This window comes from Trachemys scripta, chromosome 5 (assembly GCF_013100865.1).
Source record: "Trachemys scripta elegans isolate TJP31775 chromosome 5, CAS_Tse_1.0, whole genome shotgun sequence".
Classification (NCBI taxonomy): domain Eukaryota; kingdom Metazoa; phylum Chordata; order Testudines; family Emydidae; genus Trachemys; species Trachemys scripta.
Window position 1 is genome coordinate 115,724,206 of NC_048302.1, and position 16,727 is coordinate 115,740,932.

The 16,727-nt window shown below is 39.6% G+C and overlaps 1 protein-coding gene across 3 annotated transcripts in view; it reads left to right on the forward strand.

The window, feature by feature from the left end:
• MAN2B2 (mannosidase alpha class 2B member 2) overlaps positions 1-16,727 on the forward strand; it is a 56,172-nt gene that overhangs the window by 811 nt on the left and 38,634 nt on the right. For 2 of the 3 annotated variants that reach the window (XM_034770931.1, XM_034770932.1), the window contains exons 2-3: positions 5,033-5,179; positions 14,785-14,890. In XM_034770931.1, coding sequence (XP_034626822.1) covers positions 5,033-5,179; positions 14,785-14,890 — 253 coding nt within the window. Of the gene's footprint in view, positions 1-2,823; positions 3,005-5,032; positions 5,180-14,784; positions 14,891-16,727 lie in introns of all 3 variants that reach the window. The other variant, XM_034770933.1, reaches the window with a different exon arrangement.

Sequence of the window (16,727 nt, forward strand, 5' to 3'; positions counted from 1 at the left end):
ATTAAAAAGTGTTTTTAATTTATAAAGGGGGTCACACTCAGAGGCTTGCTATGTGAAAGGGGTCACCAGTAAAAAAGTTTGAGAACCACTGCTCTACATTCTCTAAGGTCCTGTCTGCAAAACAAAACGAACCATGTAACAGAAGTTTAGCTGAGATACAGTATTCTCCCCTTATGCCCACACCTGCTTCAAGGATAGTTCTGTCTTGTTGTGTAGACTGAGATTTGTACAGGGAAAGAGCACAATTTGGGTAAATGCTCCAGGCCCTGGCAGAGGATGGCAGTGTGGTTGTGCACTTCCACCAGTGATAGCAACAGTGGGAACTCTGGAGTAGACAAGGCTGGGAAGCCACATTTTCCATTTAGTCAGGGTTAAACCAATGTAGTATCTCCATTCAGTAACCTTCAGTTAAACTGGAGCAACTTCTGTCTGTAGACATGTCCTAATGATGACAGCATTTGGAAGTTACTGCACAATGGGTATAGTCAAGGCCCTTCATTTTCATTTTTTATTTTGTTTAAGTTAAAATTTCTCAGGAAATTAAAAATGAGTGAAAATAGATGCACTAAATTAACATTTTTGGGTAAATATCAGTTAATATTGGGAGATGGGAGGACAGAAAAAATGCAACAGAGAAAAGGAAGAGTATTGAATGTAAAAGCAGTGATTTATTTAATGAACTGTACATTACCAGTATGTACACATATGCACGTGTTGTATACAATCTTCCACTGCATTGCTTTATTTTAACAGATAGCTTAACAATCATATTTTCATTATCTAAAATTGGGGTGAAAATAGGTTACAAAATGAATAATAGCTTTTGTAAAACCCTGGATTTTTATTTTTTTTTTAATCGGTAAAAACTGAAAACAAAGGGCCTTAGGTAAAACTTAGGTTTCAGGAACTACAGAGTGAAGCCAAGGATTTAAATAATGTTCACAGGGTTTTGTTTGTTTTTCTGGGGTTTGGTTGGTTTTCCGTCCTGCAAGCTAGACGTGAAAGAATTAGCCTGCGAAAATCATAATGAATCCATAATGAATACCTGCTCGTATTGATTCACTTAGATCATTCACATTATATTTGAGTCAGGAAAGTTATGGAGAGGGCATGATTAATTTAGAAATGTGTATACATGACTCTTTGATTTTGTTCGTGTATTTACTTGAGAAGACGTTCCTGATGCAATTTTTAAGAAGAAGAAAGCAACAGAGGGTCCTGTGGCACCTTTGAGACTAACAGAAGTATTGGGAGCATAAGCTTTCGTGGGTAAGAACCTTAGTCTCTAAGGTGCCACAAGTACTTCTGTTCTTCTTTTTACAGGACCCTCTGTTGCTTTTTACAGATTCAGACTAACACGGCTACCCCTCTGATACTTAAGAAGAAGAAAACATTTCTGGAGTATGTCTGGAGCTACACTTTCATTATTCAGCGATTCCATGTGCTGGGATTGTTGTTGATGGGTCAGCCAGATGAGAAATTATTATTATTATTATTTTAATATTCTTGTATGATTCTTTTACAGGAGTTATAAGGGGATGAGGGAAGCATACTAGAAAGAGACATTGAGGAGGTGTTGGAGCCTAGCAGTATAGAAGGAAGTTAACAAAATAGTTTCAGCTAAATAAGTGAGATACTAAGCAAAATAAATCAAACAACTCCTTAATGGCTTTCATGTCTTCTTTTCTAAATACTGTCTCAGTTAGTTATATAGATCCCTTTAGTTATACGAATGATGTTTCAGACACTTTACATACTAGATAGGCAAGGAATCAGAATTTTTTTCTGGGAGCTTTTCTTCTGATAGCATGATGGGGAATAACTGCTGTTATTTTATTTTATTTTTTTAAACAAGGTTACTGAATTATTCCTTTAGTATCTCAACTCATACCCGGTAACAGCGTGGAAGAACACAGAAGCACTTTGTATTTTGGATCTGTCAGTGGGTGAAGATTGCTCCAAAAGAAATGAAACTTTAATTATCAATTTCTAAGACAAAATTGCTTGAGGCTTCAGCTCCTCTATTATTAAATCATGAGCATCAATGATTCCTTTGGTCAAAAACCACAGAGAATATCTATAGATCCTTTCAAGTGCTTCTCTAATAAAGTGAAACCTAAACATAATTCTCTGTGGGACACTGATGTCCTAAATTCTATGTATTGTTTCTTCAAAGTTTGCTTTGTTATTACATGTCACTTCTGATTGACAATATCTTTTGGACCTTTCATTGTTCACATTCACAGCATGAAAAATAACATTTATTGTATGAAAATAGGAAGCTTTTTTGTGTTCTGGAAATTTTACCCTTGATGCTGAATTCTAACTTTGGACACACCCATAGAATGCAGTTGACTTTAAGGGGAATTATGCTTGTCTATATGAGGATAGCATTTGATCCACAGTCTACGTAATATAACATTGTGGATTCTGTCCTGTACACTTTACAGCAACATTGAAGACAATGGGAGTTTTTCCAAAATATAGCGTGCAGAATAGAGTTCCATGTCTCTGTGTAATTTCAGTAGTATACCACAACCCCCTTAAAATATTTTACAGTAGTCTTTTTCACAACTGATGCTATCTATATAGGACTAGGTATTTATACCATCCCTATCACTGAGCTATTTAAGCTCTTCAAATAAACACCATAATTGTTGTTGCATGCCATCTGTATATTATACTTTAAAACAAATCAAGATAACTAGGATTTTTTAATTGCTGTAAAGGTGTCTGCATCCTGGGACACAATTTATACTGAAAAAATATTCACATGTTCAAGGTCATCTGTTCTGCCTTCATGAAGAAACTAATTTGTTCCAGGATTCAGCAATGAGAGTGACTTCTGGCATTTCGAAATGAGCATCTCTCATCTTCAGTCTCTGGGGCCTGATCCAGAGAGATGCAATATGTGACAGTAACTACTGAAGCTAGTGGACACTGACCTCTGTCTTTTGGCAGGGGAGTTAATCTCTGTAACCCTGACCTATGTCAACTGACTGAGGTTAGTAATTAGAATCAACTCTCTTAGCACTTGTGTGTTTCACATCCTATTACACGGACTGCTTTCCATTCTTGTTGAAGACAATGGGAGTTTTTAACTTTCAGCACTTTGCAGGATCAGGTTGTAGATTAGCTTCTGGTTTCACCCTGGCAAGATCTTTGTTAAATCCAAGATTATTTTGAACGATTTTTATTAAGACAATCCTAGACATTCTCTTAGATCCTAAAGTTCCTAAACATCTCATATATATAGTCTCTTAGCCAACAAAGCATTTTGCAGGTTAGAACTCTGGCTGTGAAAGCCTCTTTAGAAATGATCATTGTTCAGCTTTTAAAATGTAGGTAGTAGGTTGTTTTTTTTTTTTGTTTTTTTTTTAAGGAATATTAGTATAGTTAGAATTTAATCTGTGTAAACTGGTATTAAAACATCCATTCATAATCTGTAAAAAGTTGAGAACTCTCAAATATCATCATATGAACAAGTAATTATTTAGGCAAGTGCTAAAAAATGTTTTGGGCCACCTTTTCTATAGTCAGACATGTTTCCTTTATTCAGTTAATTGTTAAAATATCACAATAGATCTCTAATTTTAATGAAAATGTGCATTTTTATTGAAGTGTAGGCTTCTCATTTGGATCAGGTCCTGCAGTCTTATTCACACAAAATTCTCTTTGATTTCTGGGAGAATTTTGCTTGAATAAGGACAGCAGATCTTGGCTCCTTATTTAGTAAATGCACACTGACATGAAGAAAGGTTAAGATGAGCGTGTGAGTGGAGCATATGTAAGTGTGTGTAGCATTAAGGCCTTTTCTTCTCAGTCATTTTTAAACTGTATATGTAGTATGTATGTGATCAACATGATGCATGCTTAAATGAGTACTAGTAGCTATATCTAATTTTCTATTGTGTAGGTCTTTTTGTAATAGTAGTAACAGTGCGGTTGAACAGAAGACCCATACAGATGTTCCTTTTTTAGTTGATTTCATTCTTACGAGTATTTGTATGTGTTCTTTTTTATTTATAAAAGCAGTATTAGTGTTAAGAAAATAAGTTAAGTGTATCATTGCAAATGTATGCATTTCTTAGAAGAAAATTCACAATCTTTTGGAGTGTTTTTTTTTTTTTTTTTTTTTTTTAAGAGTTCATCTCTATCACTTGGAAGTTGCATAGATGTTGGCAGATTCGATTTGGCTGGTTGTAACTTGCCATTAGAGACGGTGTGTACCCCCAAAAATGTTGATTATGCTCACAAAAATAAACAAGAAAGTTGCTCAAGCACATGATAGTTTATTGGATGAATAGAGCCCGATTATTATTATTATTATTATTTCAGTTGTAGCACTTACAGGTCTCCATCAAAGCTTAGAGCCTATTGTGCTAGACACTGTACAGACACACAGTAAAAAGATGGTCCCTGCCCTGAAAAACTTAAAATCTACGTATAAGATGAGAGTCAACAGACATACAGGGTGAGCAGTATTATCCCCATTTGACAGATCGGGATCTGAAGCAGAGAGAGATCCAGAGATTTTCTACATGGCGCCGGCAAAGAACACTAGAGGAGTGTGATTTGTAGAGCATTCTAACATGTTGCACTCTAACTGCCCCATAGAGATCCTGCTGGCACACTCTAAAGAGACCTAACTCGTGTTAACGCTGTCCTGTTTGAGATGGGACTACATCAAAGCGAACGAGGTACCTTTTAGAGCATGCCAGTAGGGTCTGTATGTGGTAGTTGTAGAGCATTCTAGTGTGTTGCACTCTAAATCATGCCACTATTGTGGGCTTTGCGGGCAATGTGTTGACACGTCCTAAGTGACTTACCCAAGGTCACATGGGAAGCTTATGACGCAGTAAAAAATTGAATCCAGATCTTCCATATCCCAAATGAACATTCTAACCACTGGACCAACATTGCCTTGTAGCTGGCCTAGCCAAATGTATTTTAAACAGGCAGTTTAATTCAATAGATATGAAATATGTCTTTTTAAAAGTGCAACATTATACTTTTTTCAATTGCCTTGCAGGAAAGCATGCATGCCTATGCAGCCAATGTTTATACTTCTGTTGTAGAAGAACTAATGAAAGGAAAGCAACGCAAATTTATTGCTGTGGAGCAGGAATTCTTTCGCCTCTGGTGGGACACCGTAGCCACAGATGTACATAAACAGCAGGTAATGTAACTATAGTTACTGTTTTAACACTGAGAGTCAGCCCCTCTGCTCTTGTCTAACTACATACACTGCAGAGGTTGGGGTGGGGAGGGGATGGGTGTGTGTAAGACAGCTGAAAACTGACCATGCTACTGCCCTGATCCTGCTGACACTATGTGCAACTCTGGTCCCTTTCTCAGAGGGCTTCTCTAATTTACACCAGCTGCTAACAGCTCCAAGAGGGTGCAACCGCAACTGGGAATCAAAGCGATGTAGGAGCTTTCCCCTTTCCCCTGCTTTGTTAGCAACAGATAGAGGAAGTATCATAAAAACTTATTCCTTCAGAGTGAATTTTTTAGGGCAGGGTGCACCAGTTTTAGGGTCAGATAGTGCTAGGGGAACTGAACTGCATTAGAAGATACTGTACTAATATCTGTTAATCATCTGACATTTCTGAACTGCAACCAAAACATCAATAGCAAAGAAAAAGCACTTATCTTTTTACTCCGGCATGACACACTTATTACTATTGCAAACAATGCTGATGTAGCAACAAGAAAATGTAAGGATCAGCAATGATAAATTTGTGTACTACTTGTGTTTGTAAACAATGACTCTTCTCTGTTGATCTTTAAAGTGTGGTTCTACTCAGAAAAGTGATTGTGTAGAGGTGGCATTGTGGAGGTTCCATGTTTCTTATATCTCTGACTATGAATTTAATACAGTTGTTGGGTCTCAAAGTTTGGGTCACTAGACTAGTGACAACACATTGTGCTGCAGTACATGTGATCCAAGTTTAAGTCGGGCATCAGAAAACTGGGTGAGCTGGAAAGATACAAAGGGCTGTATTATGCCATATATTCCCAATATGCCAGAGATCCCCCTTTGATTCATTGTGAAGTTCCATGTAACAGTAAGATATGATCCATTGTCCGGGGGGCGGGAGGGGGAGGAATCTCTGTTTTGTTTATTTTAATTGAGGGACATTGTCAATTTAAAATGCCACCACTTGTCTGAAATGTTGTTGGTTTTTTTACCTACTATTCTGTCCATTTGAACCTAAGATTTCTATAATAGAAAGATTGGAGAGAAAAATAGTTTGTTTTGTGCATTTGACAACGTTCTGTAGATAGTCACTTTCATTGTTTTAGTCAGTTAGCTTCTCCTAGCTTCTCCTGTTGTTTATGTGGGTCTTTTACACCTCAACAGAAAAGAGAGAATTGTTTCTAAATCAGAAACTGTTACTGCAAATCCACAAAAAATGGCATGGGTACTCCTCCATGTGTAGTGTTTGAAAATGTTTTAAACTTCTAATTAAAATAGTTTATGGTGTCCCTTTAACCTACGCTGTAAGGAATAGGCTTCTCTTTCTAATATTCATGTGCAGTACCTCAAGGAAGCTGAAATTGTGCTTCTCTTCATTTTACAGAACCAAGCAGTAAGAAAAGCTTCCATTTACCAGTTCTGATCTCTGTAGTGCAAAATCAGCAGAAAAATTAAATGTCCTGTTCTTGCTTCCCAGAACAGCTGCTGCTTTTTAGTAGCCTTATACTCTCATTCTATTTTCCAGTCCATTTCAATACAAGGATTGAAAATCATCCTGGTCCAAAGCCCAGAATGTGCTCTAGTCGCTTTTAGAGCAGTGCCAAAAAATTTACTGCTGGTTTAAAAAACGCAGTGATAGTTTTGTGATTGGTTATCTTATAGCCATCACATTTAGAAACAAATGTATTTTTAATCTTTAAGTGTCACAGATATTATTAAAACTAAATTAATTATATACCATTGGAGAGCTATAATACTAGCTTTCCAGTGATTATAACATTTGTTATTAACACTAGCGAGTTGCCAGGTATTGGACTTTGAAATCACATCAGTCCAATTACTGGTCTGCTTTTTTCACTTGAATTCTAACATTAGTGGCTACTATAACAAAATTGCTACAGTAATAGTTATATTATTTGAAGGCTTAAATCCCAACTTTCAAATGATATAAAGTATTATCTATATAATTATCTATAATCTAGCTCCAGCCATTTGTGAAATATTTGTTTTTGACTGGAGTGTAATTTTTATATATATACGCATATATAAAAGCGAGATAATTGGAGCTGATCCTGCAGTGTGGAAGGAGGAACACATGGGATGATGTGTACCACAGCAGTTGAGCTCAGAGACAGACAGGTGGGACCCTCTTAACTCATGTGCAAATTTCCACACTACACATTCACAGCTGAACCATGCCTGTACTTCCAAGGTTTGAGTCTGTGCATTATAGTAGAGGGCGGGGAGGAGAAGGACATGAGGCCACCTCCTTGTGACTGATCCTGGCCAGTAAGCAGCAATCATTTGGGATGAAGAAAACAACTCTTGCCTGGTTGTAGGAGATAAGCAAAGGGGAGTAGATGAACCAAATTGCTCAGAAGTATATGTTGGACTTAGAACTGAGCTCAAAGCATTTTCCCCCTTCTCTCCTCCCCCCCCCCCAACAAAAAAAATGTTAGTCAGTACAGGATTTGTCCCCAGGTTTGGGGGGGGGGTGTCTAAGGATGGGTGTCATCTAACTTAATAACATTTAAAAAAATATTTTCAACCTGTAAGTAGTTCCACAAAACTTAAATAAAAAAGGCTTCCATGCCCAGAAGTCTGGGCCAAAGGTATCTCTCCAGGACATGCCCTCCAAAAGAGCAGTAATAGCTTCAGATGCTTTTCATGCAGTTCTGTGCCTACCCCAGATATCGGTTATCTGGTTTCCCAGCATGCTAATCATTTGCCACATTCAGCTGGAACTAATTTGTGAATGCTCCAGCCTTAAAGCACTTTTACATCATGATGAATGAAGGGATGATTATGACCAAAATTGACAATCTGGCATCATTTCTGAACAGCGATGGGGGCATGCACTCAAAGATCCTGGGGAAAGCAGCATCATGGCTGTGGAACTGGAACACTACATGCCAGGTTTTTAAAATTAATTGATAGGAAAATATATGTACAGACAGACAGTGTTTGATGATACCTGGGACTTCAAAGTTGATATAATGTTTCAGCAAACTATCCTAAAAATGCAGATAACAACAGCCTTATGGAGTTACCTTTGGTAGAATGGAACCAGATTATTATCAGGTTTTTTCCATAGCTAATACATTTGCTAAAATTTGTAATCAAGTTGTGGTTGATTATAGGGGCAGATGCTTCCAATTTCCAGTAGCAATAGAATTTTTTCTTAAATGTATTTTTCTGGGGCAGGTGTTAAAATATACTTTTAAAATAGAATATAGAGAGAAAAGATGAGGGAACACCTCTGTTTCTAATAAAATATCCAAAACGGCTACAGGTGGAATAACTCCATATGTATGTCAGATCTTTAAAAAACAAAACAATTAATCTCCTCTGAAAATTGTATCAGATCTGTGAGATACTTTGGGAGTATAAATCTACTGGGCTATAGAAAGGATGAATAGTAATTGTATAGGAAACAAAAGGGAACATGGCTTAAGATTATTATTAATATGCATTATTATTTTTATCTTCATGACAAAGCTGATATCTGACACCTCAATAAAAGCAGCAAAAAGTTGGAAAGCATGCAAAAACTGAGTTAGAATCATAAAAATGTATGGTTGGAAGGGGCATTTAGTTCATCCCCCTGTGCTGAGGCAGGATCAAGTATACTAAGTTCATCCCTGACAGGTGTTTGTCTAACTGGTTCTTAAAAACCTCCAATCACAGGGATTCCACAACTTCTCTTGAAAGCCTGTTCCAATGCCTGACTACCCTTATAATTTGTTTTTTTCCTGATATCTAACCCAAATCTCCCTTGCTGGAAATTAAACTGATCACATCTTGTCCTGTCGTCAGTGGACATGGAGAACAATTGATCACTGTCCTCTTTATAAGATCCATTTCCTCGTAAGTCAGGTTTTCTCAGCCTTTAACCACTTCTGTTGCTTTCCTCTAGTCTAGACTCCCTCTAGTTTGTCCACATCTTTCCGAAAGAGTGGTGCTCAACATTGGACATAGTACTCCAGCTGAGAACTCTCCAGTGCTGAGTAGAGCAGGACAGTTACCTCCCTTGCCTTACATACAACACTCCTGTTAATACACCCCAGAATGACATTAGCCTTTTTCACAACTGTATCACATTGTTGACTCATATACAATTTGTGATTCACTCTATCCTCCATATCCTTATCAGCAATACTATCCCCAGTTATGCCCTAATTTGTAGTTGTACATTTGATTTGTCCTTCCTAAGTGTAGTACTTTGCACTTCTCTTTATTGAATTTCATCTTGCTGATTTCAGACCAATTCTCCAATTCATCAACTCATGAAATCTCATCCTGTCCTCTAATGTGCTTGCAATCCCTTTGAGCTTGGCGTAATCTACACATTTTATAAGCATACTCATTTCCCTAGTTTGCTTATGAGAGTGTTATGTGGGACTGTCAAAAGTCTCATTAAAATCAAGTTATGTCATATCTATTGCTTGCAGGCCTGTAACCTCCCCAAGGAAGAAAATTAGGTTGGGTTGGCATTATTCTTCACAAATCCATGCTGGCTGTTCCCTATAATCTTCTTATCCTCTAGGTCAGAGGTTCTCAAACTTTGGTCCGTGGACCACCATTGGTCCACGAGCTCCATTCAGGTGATCCATGGATAGTTCCCTCTAAGGTGCATGCCTGGGCAGCCACACACGAGAATGAAGGGCCACCCACCTAATTAGTGGAGCCGCGCAGGCGTGGCTCCACTAATTAGGTGCCTGGATCCTGGAGAAGATGCACATATAAGGTGAGGTGGTGGCTTGGGTGTAAGTGGGGTGAGAAGAGGGGTTGGGGGGAATTTATGTGCAGGGCTATGGCGGCCAGAGAAAGAGGTGACTTTCCCCAGCTCCAGATCTGAGGCTGCTGGGGAGAGACGGCCCTCCTTCCCAGCCTCCGCTCTGTGGCTGCTGTGACAGGGAGACACCCCCCTCCTTCCCAGCCCCAGTTCAGAAGCTGCCGCGGTGGGAGAGAATGGGCACATCCATCTCATTAGAAAGGTAAGACTACTGATATTGAAATTTGAGTTGTGCTTTTATTTGTAGAACAAAAAAAGTTAATTATTCAGGTTTTTTTTATATAGTGCTTTTATCCTGTTTTACAGTAGTTAGCTAACGGTACAAACAACATTTGAAAAGATCATTAAGTGGTCCACCAAGACCCTCAGCAATTTTCTAGTGGTCCGCGGAAAAAAAGCACTGCTCTAGGTGCTTACAAATTGATGGTTGAATAATTTGTTTTAGTATCTTTCCAGGTGTTGACGTTTAAGCTGGCAGGTGTATAATTCCCCGGGATCCTCCTTGTTCCCTTTTTAAAGATAGGTACAATGTTTGCCCTTCCCTAGTCCTCTGGCATCTCACCCATCCTGCATGAGTTGTGGAAAATAATTATTAACAGTACTAAGATTGCCTCAGCTGCCTTAAGTATCTTTCGATGAATTTCATCAGGCCCTTCTGACTTAAATATGTTTAACTTACCTGAATATTCTTTAACCATTTTTTTCCCTATTTTGGCTTACGTTCATTCATCCTTGTTGTTAATATTAATTATGTTGGGTATCTGATCACAATTTACATTTTTAGTGAAGAATGAAGCAAAAAAGGCACTACGCACCTCGGCCTTCTATGTCATCGGTTGTTGGCTCTTCTTCCCCACTAAGGGTATGTATTCACTACCCGCCAATACGGCGGGTAGCAATCAATTTATCCGGGATCGCTATATCGCGTCTCGTTAAGACGCGATATATCGATCTCCGAACGCGCTCACTGTCGACTCCGGAACTCCACCAGAGCGAGCGGCAGTAGCGCAGTCGACGGGGGAGCCGCGGCCATCGATCCCGCGCAATCTGGACCCTAGGTAATTCGACCCAAGATACTTCGACTTCAGCTACGCTATTTGCATAGCTGAAATTGCTTATCTTGGATCTATCTTCCCCCCCCCCCCCCCCCCCGCCCAGTGTAGACCAGCCCTAAGCAACCTACACTTTCCTTCAACTTTTTCTTGCTCATAATGTATAGAACCTCTTCTTATTGACTTTTGTGTCCCTTGGTAGGTATGGCTCATTTTGTGCCTTAACCTTTCTGATTTTGTCCCTATATGCTTGTGCTACTCTTTTGTACTTCTCCTTAGCAATTAGTCCACGTTTCCACTTTTTGTAGAATTCTTTTTTGATTGTCAGGTCATTTAGGAGCTCCAGATGGAGCCATATTGGCCTCTTACTATTCTTCCTATCTTTCCTTCACATAGGGATAGTTTGCTGTTGCGCCTTTAATATTGTCTCCTTGAGAAACGGCCAGCTTTCCTGAATACCTTTTTCTCTTTACATTTTCTTCCCCTGGGACCTTACTTACCCATTCTTTGAATTTGTTAGTCAGCTTTTTTGAAGTCCATTGTCCTCATTCTGCAGCTCTCCTTCCTTTCTAAGGAAATCTATTATTTCATGGTCACTTTCACCAAATTGCCTTCAACTTACAGATTCACAATCAATACCTCCCTGTTGGTCCGCATCAAGTCTAAAATGGCTGTTCCCCTTCATTACTTCTTCCACCTTCTGAAACAAGATGTTATCTCCAATACATTCCAAGAAATTATTGGGCATTTTGTGTTTTGCCATATTACTTATCCAACTGATGTCTAGGTGGTTAAAGTTCCCTATTACTATCAGGTCTTGTGTTTTGGATATTTCTGTTATTTGTTCTAGAAATGCCTGAACCATCTCCTTCTTCTCATCAGGTGATCTGTATTAGACCTGCACCATCAGTTCACTTCACCCATGTTTTTTCCACTTTTATCTTCACCCAGAGACTTTCATCTGGTCTGCCTCTCACCTCCTTCTGGACCTCACGAGTGTAAATATTCTTGAGATATAATGCAACCCTAACTGCTCAGGAAGGACATGCAGGGGAAAAAAGGAAAGCTGTTTATCCCACCAAATCTCAGTGATGCCAATTAAGTCATAATTAACGTATGTTTCTTCCTACCTATGCTCCTTGAATTTGAGTACAGACATCTAAGATGTTGAGTGGACTCCCGCATTTTTTCCCTTTTCTTGCTCCTATGAACCTATTGTAATTTTTGATTCCCCACCCCCCAAAACGTAGACCTCTGTTAAGATCACCTCTTTTATATCTATCCGTGGGCTTTTGTCACTTGCCTTCTTTGAATGTAGTTTAAAGCCCTCCTTCCTAGGTTGGTGAATCAGTGTCCAAAGATGCCCTTTCCCTTCTGGGTCATACAGACCCCATCTCTTCCCAGCTGTCCTCCTTCCTGGAACAGCTTCCTATGATCAAGGAAACCAGAGCCTTCCTGTCAACACTATCTGTTCAGCCATGCATTCATCTCCAGGATGTGCGTATCCCTGTCTGGGCTCTTACACTCAACCAGAAGAATGGACAAGAATACCACCTGTGCCCCTGACTCCTTCACCTTTGCTCCCAGAGCCTTGTATTCACTTCTGATCTGCTTAAGGTCATTAGAGCCCACGTGGATGAGGAGCATAGGATAGTAGTCGGGGACGGAGAAACCTTGGCAACCTTTCCGTAATGTCTCAGATGTGGGCTCCAGCCAGGCAGCACACCATGTCAGGTTGGCAGATGGATGCCTCCATCCCCCTCAGAAAGGAGGCCCAACCACTTCCCCCCCGACACACACACACACACACACACACACACACACACACACCCTCCTGTTAGGTTTGGTGGTCATGAATCTCCTAGCCTGGGGGGAAGGTGACTCCTCCTCAAACATTGGGGTCTGCTCCTCTCCTTGTGATGCCAGTACAGCATACTGTTTTTTGATGTCCATGGATGAGGGAGCTGGAGTTGTGGGTGGAGCACTGTCTGCTGCCTTAGGTGGCCAGCAGCCAGTCTCCTCCCCACGGAGCAGCCGCTTGTCCTTTCTCTTCTGGTGCCTCTGTAGTTGGCTAGCATCCCCCATCCCAGATGTCTCCCTATGCATCCTGTTGATGAAGTCTTCATGCTCCCAGGTGCTACACAGATTAGCCACCTCCCCCTGCAGCTGTCTTACCTGCTTCCTGAGGGCCTCCAACAACAAACACCTCTCACACTGGGTAGTTTCTCTAGCCTGGCTTTCGTCAGTATACATGCAGGCCACATTCCCAGCAAGTCAAGTACAGGACCCTGGGCAGAAGCCTCCAGGGTCAGGATGCCCTACCACAGGATGCTCCTACAAGTGCAGGCAGGGAAAGAGCTAGCAGTGGCATAGATAAACATGATATACTGGGGAAGAATCAACATGACTTTTGTGAATGAAAATCATGCCTCACCAATCTATTGGAATTCTATTAGAATTCTCTGAGGGGGTTAACAAGCATGCAGGCAAGGGGGATCCTGTGGGTATAGTGTACCTGAACTTTCAGAAAGCAAAGTAAGCAGTCATGGGATCATAAGGAAGGTCCTCTCCTTGATCACTAACTGGTTAAAAGATAGTCCTACACATTGTTTCCTAAAATGCTCAGTTTTCACGGTGGAGAGAAGTAAATTGTGATGTCCCCCAATGATTTGTACTGGGACCAGTGCTGTTCAGCATATTCATAAACGATCTGGAAAAAGGGGAAAACAGGTGATAAAGTTTGCAGATGATGCAAAATTACCAAAGATAGTTAAGTCCAGAGCAGCATGAGAAGAATTACAAAGGGTTCTCACAAAATTGGGTGACTGGGCAACAAAATGACAGATGAAATTCAGTGTTGATAAATGCAAAGTAATGCGCATTGGAAAATGTTATCCCAACTATTAATACAAAATGATCAGGTCTAAATTAGCTGTTATCACTCAAGAAAGAGATCTTGGGGTTTTGAAAACATCCGCTCAATGTTCAGTTGCAGGCGAAAAGCTAACAAAATGTTAGAAAACATTAGGAAAGGGATAGATAATCAGACAGAAAATATTACAATGCCACTATACAAATCCATGGTACGCCCACACCTTGAATACTGCATGCAGTTTAGGTTGCCCCAGATCAAAAAAGATAAGTTAGAATTGGAAAGGGTACAGAGAAGGTCTACAAAAATGATTAGAGGTATGGAACAGCTTCCATTTGAAAAGTGATTAGAACGACTGGTACTGTTCAGCTTAGAAAAGAGACAAATAAGGGGGGATATGATAGAGGTCTATAAAATCATAAATAGTGTGAAGAAAGTTAATAAGGAAGTGTTATTTACCCCTCACATAACACAAGAACTAGGAGTCACCCAATGAAATTAGTAGGCAGCAAGTTTAAAACAAACCTAAGGAAGTACTTCTTCACACAATGCACAGTCAATCTGTGGAACTCATTAGTAAGGGATGTTGTGAAGGCCAAAGGTATAACTGGGTTCAAAAAAGAATTAGATAAGCTCATGGAGGATAGGTCCATTAATGGCTGTTATCCAAGATGGTCTGAAACAATTTTAATTCTCCATTTATATCGCCACCATCCTGTACGCTCTGGCTGCAAGGTAGATCCACATTTGACAAATGTCACAATTAGATAACATAAGTCCTGGACTGTATTTATAGCCTTGGTGGTAAAAATAGAAATTGTAATTGTATCATCATTTGCCTTCTGTGTATTCTGTATCGTAGGTACATCAGTTACTTCAAGAAGGGCGACTAGAATTCATAATTGGAGGTCAGGTGATGCATGATGAAGCTGTGACACACATCAATGACCAAATTTTACAGTTAACAGGCATGTTTCTTTGGTGTTTAACTCTTAGTTTTTGTTATTATATGTTTTTTTTTCTGAATTCATTTTTATTTCCTAGATATTTAAGAACTGACTTAAGTTTTTCTGTAAAAAGTAATATCTGCTGTATAGTGCAAACTTACCATAAGGTTCTTTGCTTAAAAAAAATACAAAAAACCCCAACCAACAAACTGTAGTATACAGGAAAATCATTGTAAATTGGCTTGTAATTTAATTGCTCACCATTATATACTCTTTTTTAAATCATGGACAGTTTTACTGATCACAAAATCCTTGGTTCCTGAGAACAGCCCTGAGATAAAGATGTGTATTTGAAATTTATTAAAAAAATACATATAAGATAAGTTCCTGGACTTCCTTGCTGTAATCTGCTTACACGTCCAGCATAACAGACAGTAAAATTTCACTCAATAGTTCCTGCATCAGGTTTGTGTTGAACTACAGCTCATCTTTCAGAAAGATATCTGAGCTTAATTAAAAAACTTCAAGTGGTTAAGAATCCACTATTTACAGCTATTAATTAACCTCACTCTTAACAACTTGCAACTTATTTTCAGTTCAAGTTTTCTAACTTCAAATTCCTGCCATTGGATCTTTTTATGCCTTTGTCTGCTAGGCTAAAAGGTTCCTCTAATATCTAGGATTGACTCTATTGTTGTTAACGTGCAAGAAAGGTGTACAAATCCTGCTCCCTTTGTACTGCAAAGGCCCAAAATAACTCAGGGGAAGGGAAGTGTCGTGGTTTTTCAGTCGGGACCAGGCAAGAGACCTGAGATGGAATTATTCCAGTTAACTGTGGTGTCTGATTGGCACCTCTGCTCACTTCAGAGCAGTGTTCTGTGGCAACATAAAGGGGAATATGTAGAGAGGGCCAGAGGAGCAGCTTCGTCATGGCTGGTGGGTCTGACTGCACAGAACCACTGGCCAGAATCCCACACATCAGTATTTACAAGGAACACAAGAACAGCAGCTGCTGTTGCATCCTAGTGGGGTAACTCTGCTCCATGAGCAAGTGGAGGAGTGAGAATAAAGATTCCTTTTCCTCTGACTCCTTTGGGGATCCTTTGGGCAAAGTTAGTTAACTTGGGCTGGGGGCACAGACTAGTGTTTGTCCCAAAATAAACACTAATTTTGGACAAAAAGATCCTCTTGCTAGATATTCAGTCAACATTTCTTTGGGGTGGGGGAGGGTTAAAAAGTTTCTAAAATCCATATTTTATTCTGTGCATAGGTGTATGCATATAATTTTTTTTAAAAGGGAAATGCAGATTTGGTAGCTATTTTAACGGGAGCAAATGGAACTAATAGATTTTGATTTCTAAAAAAGCTTAGCCTCACATGTTCCCCTCCTAGATCCTCAGTGTTGCCTGTTCAGTCTTTGCCCATGTGACTAAACCTGAATCACGCATGCATTCCTGTGTTGTTGTCTGCTGAGTTTGTCTTGGAATTAGATAGTGTTTGGGCTCTTGGAGCCTGTGTTTCAAATTCTCTCCTGTCTGTATAGTTAATTGGATCACAACAATCTTGTTCACACTATACACACTATTCCCTTAAGTAACATACATTAAAGAGAAAATATTAGGGCTTGTCTACAACGCGCAGCTTTTAGCGAAAAGGCTGTATCGACAGAACCTTGTCGCTAAAAGTCAGCGTCTGTAAACGCTCTTTTTTGGTACTTTGTCGGCACTTCTGCTGACAAAATACTTCCAGCCCCACGAGCAGCGTTAGCCCTGCCGACAAAGCCGTGTTCACACTGCCACTTGCGTCGGCAAAACTTTTGTCTTTCACGGGGAGGCTTTTTTAAGTACCTGTGAAAGAC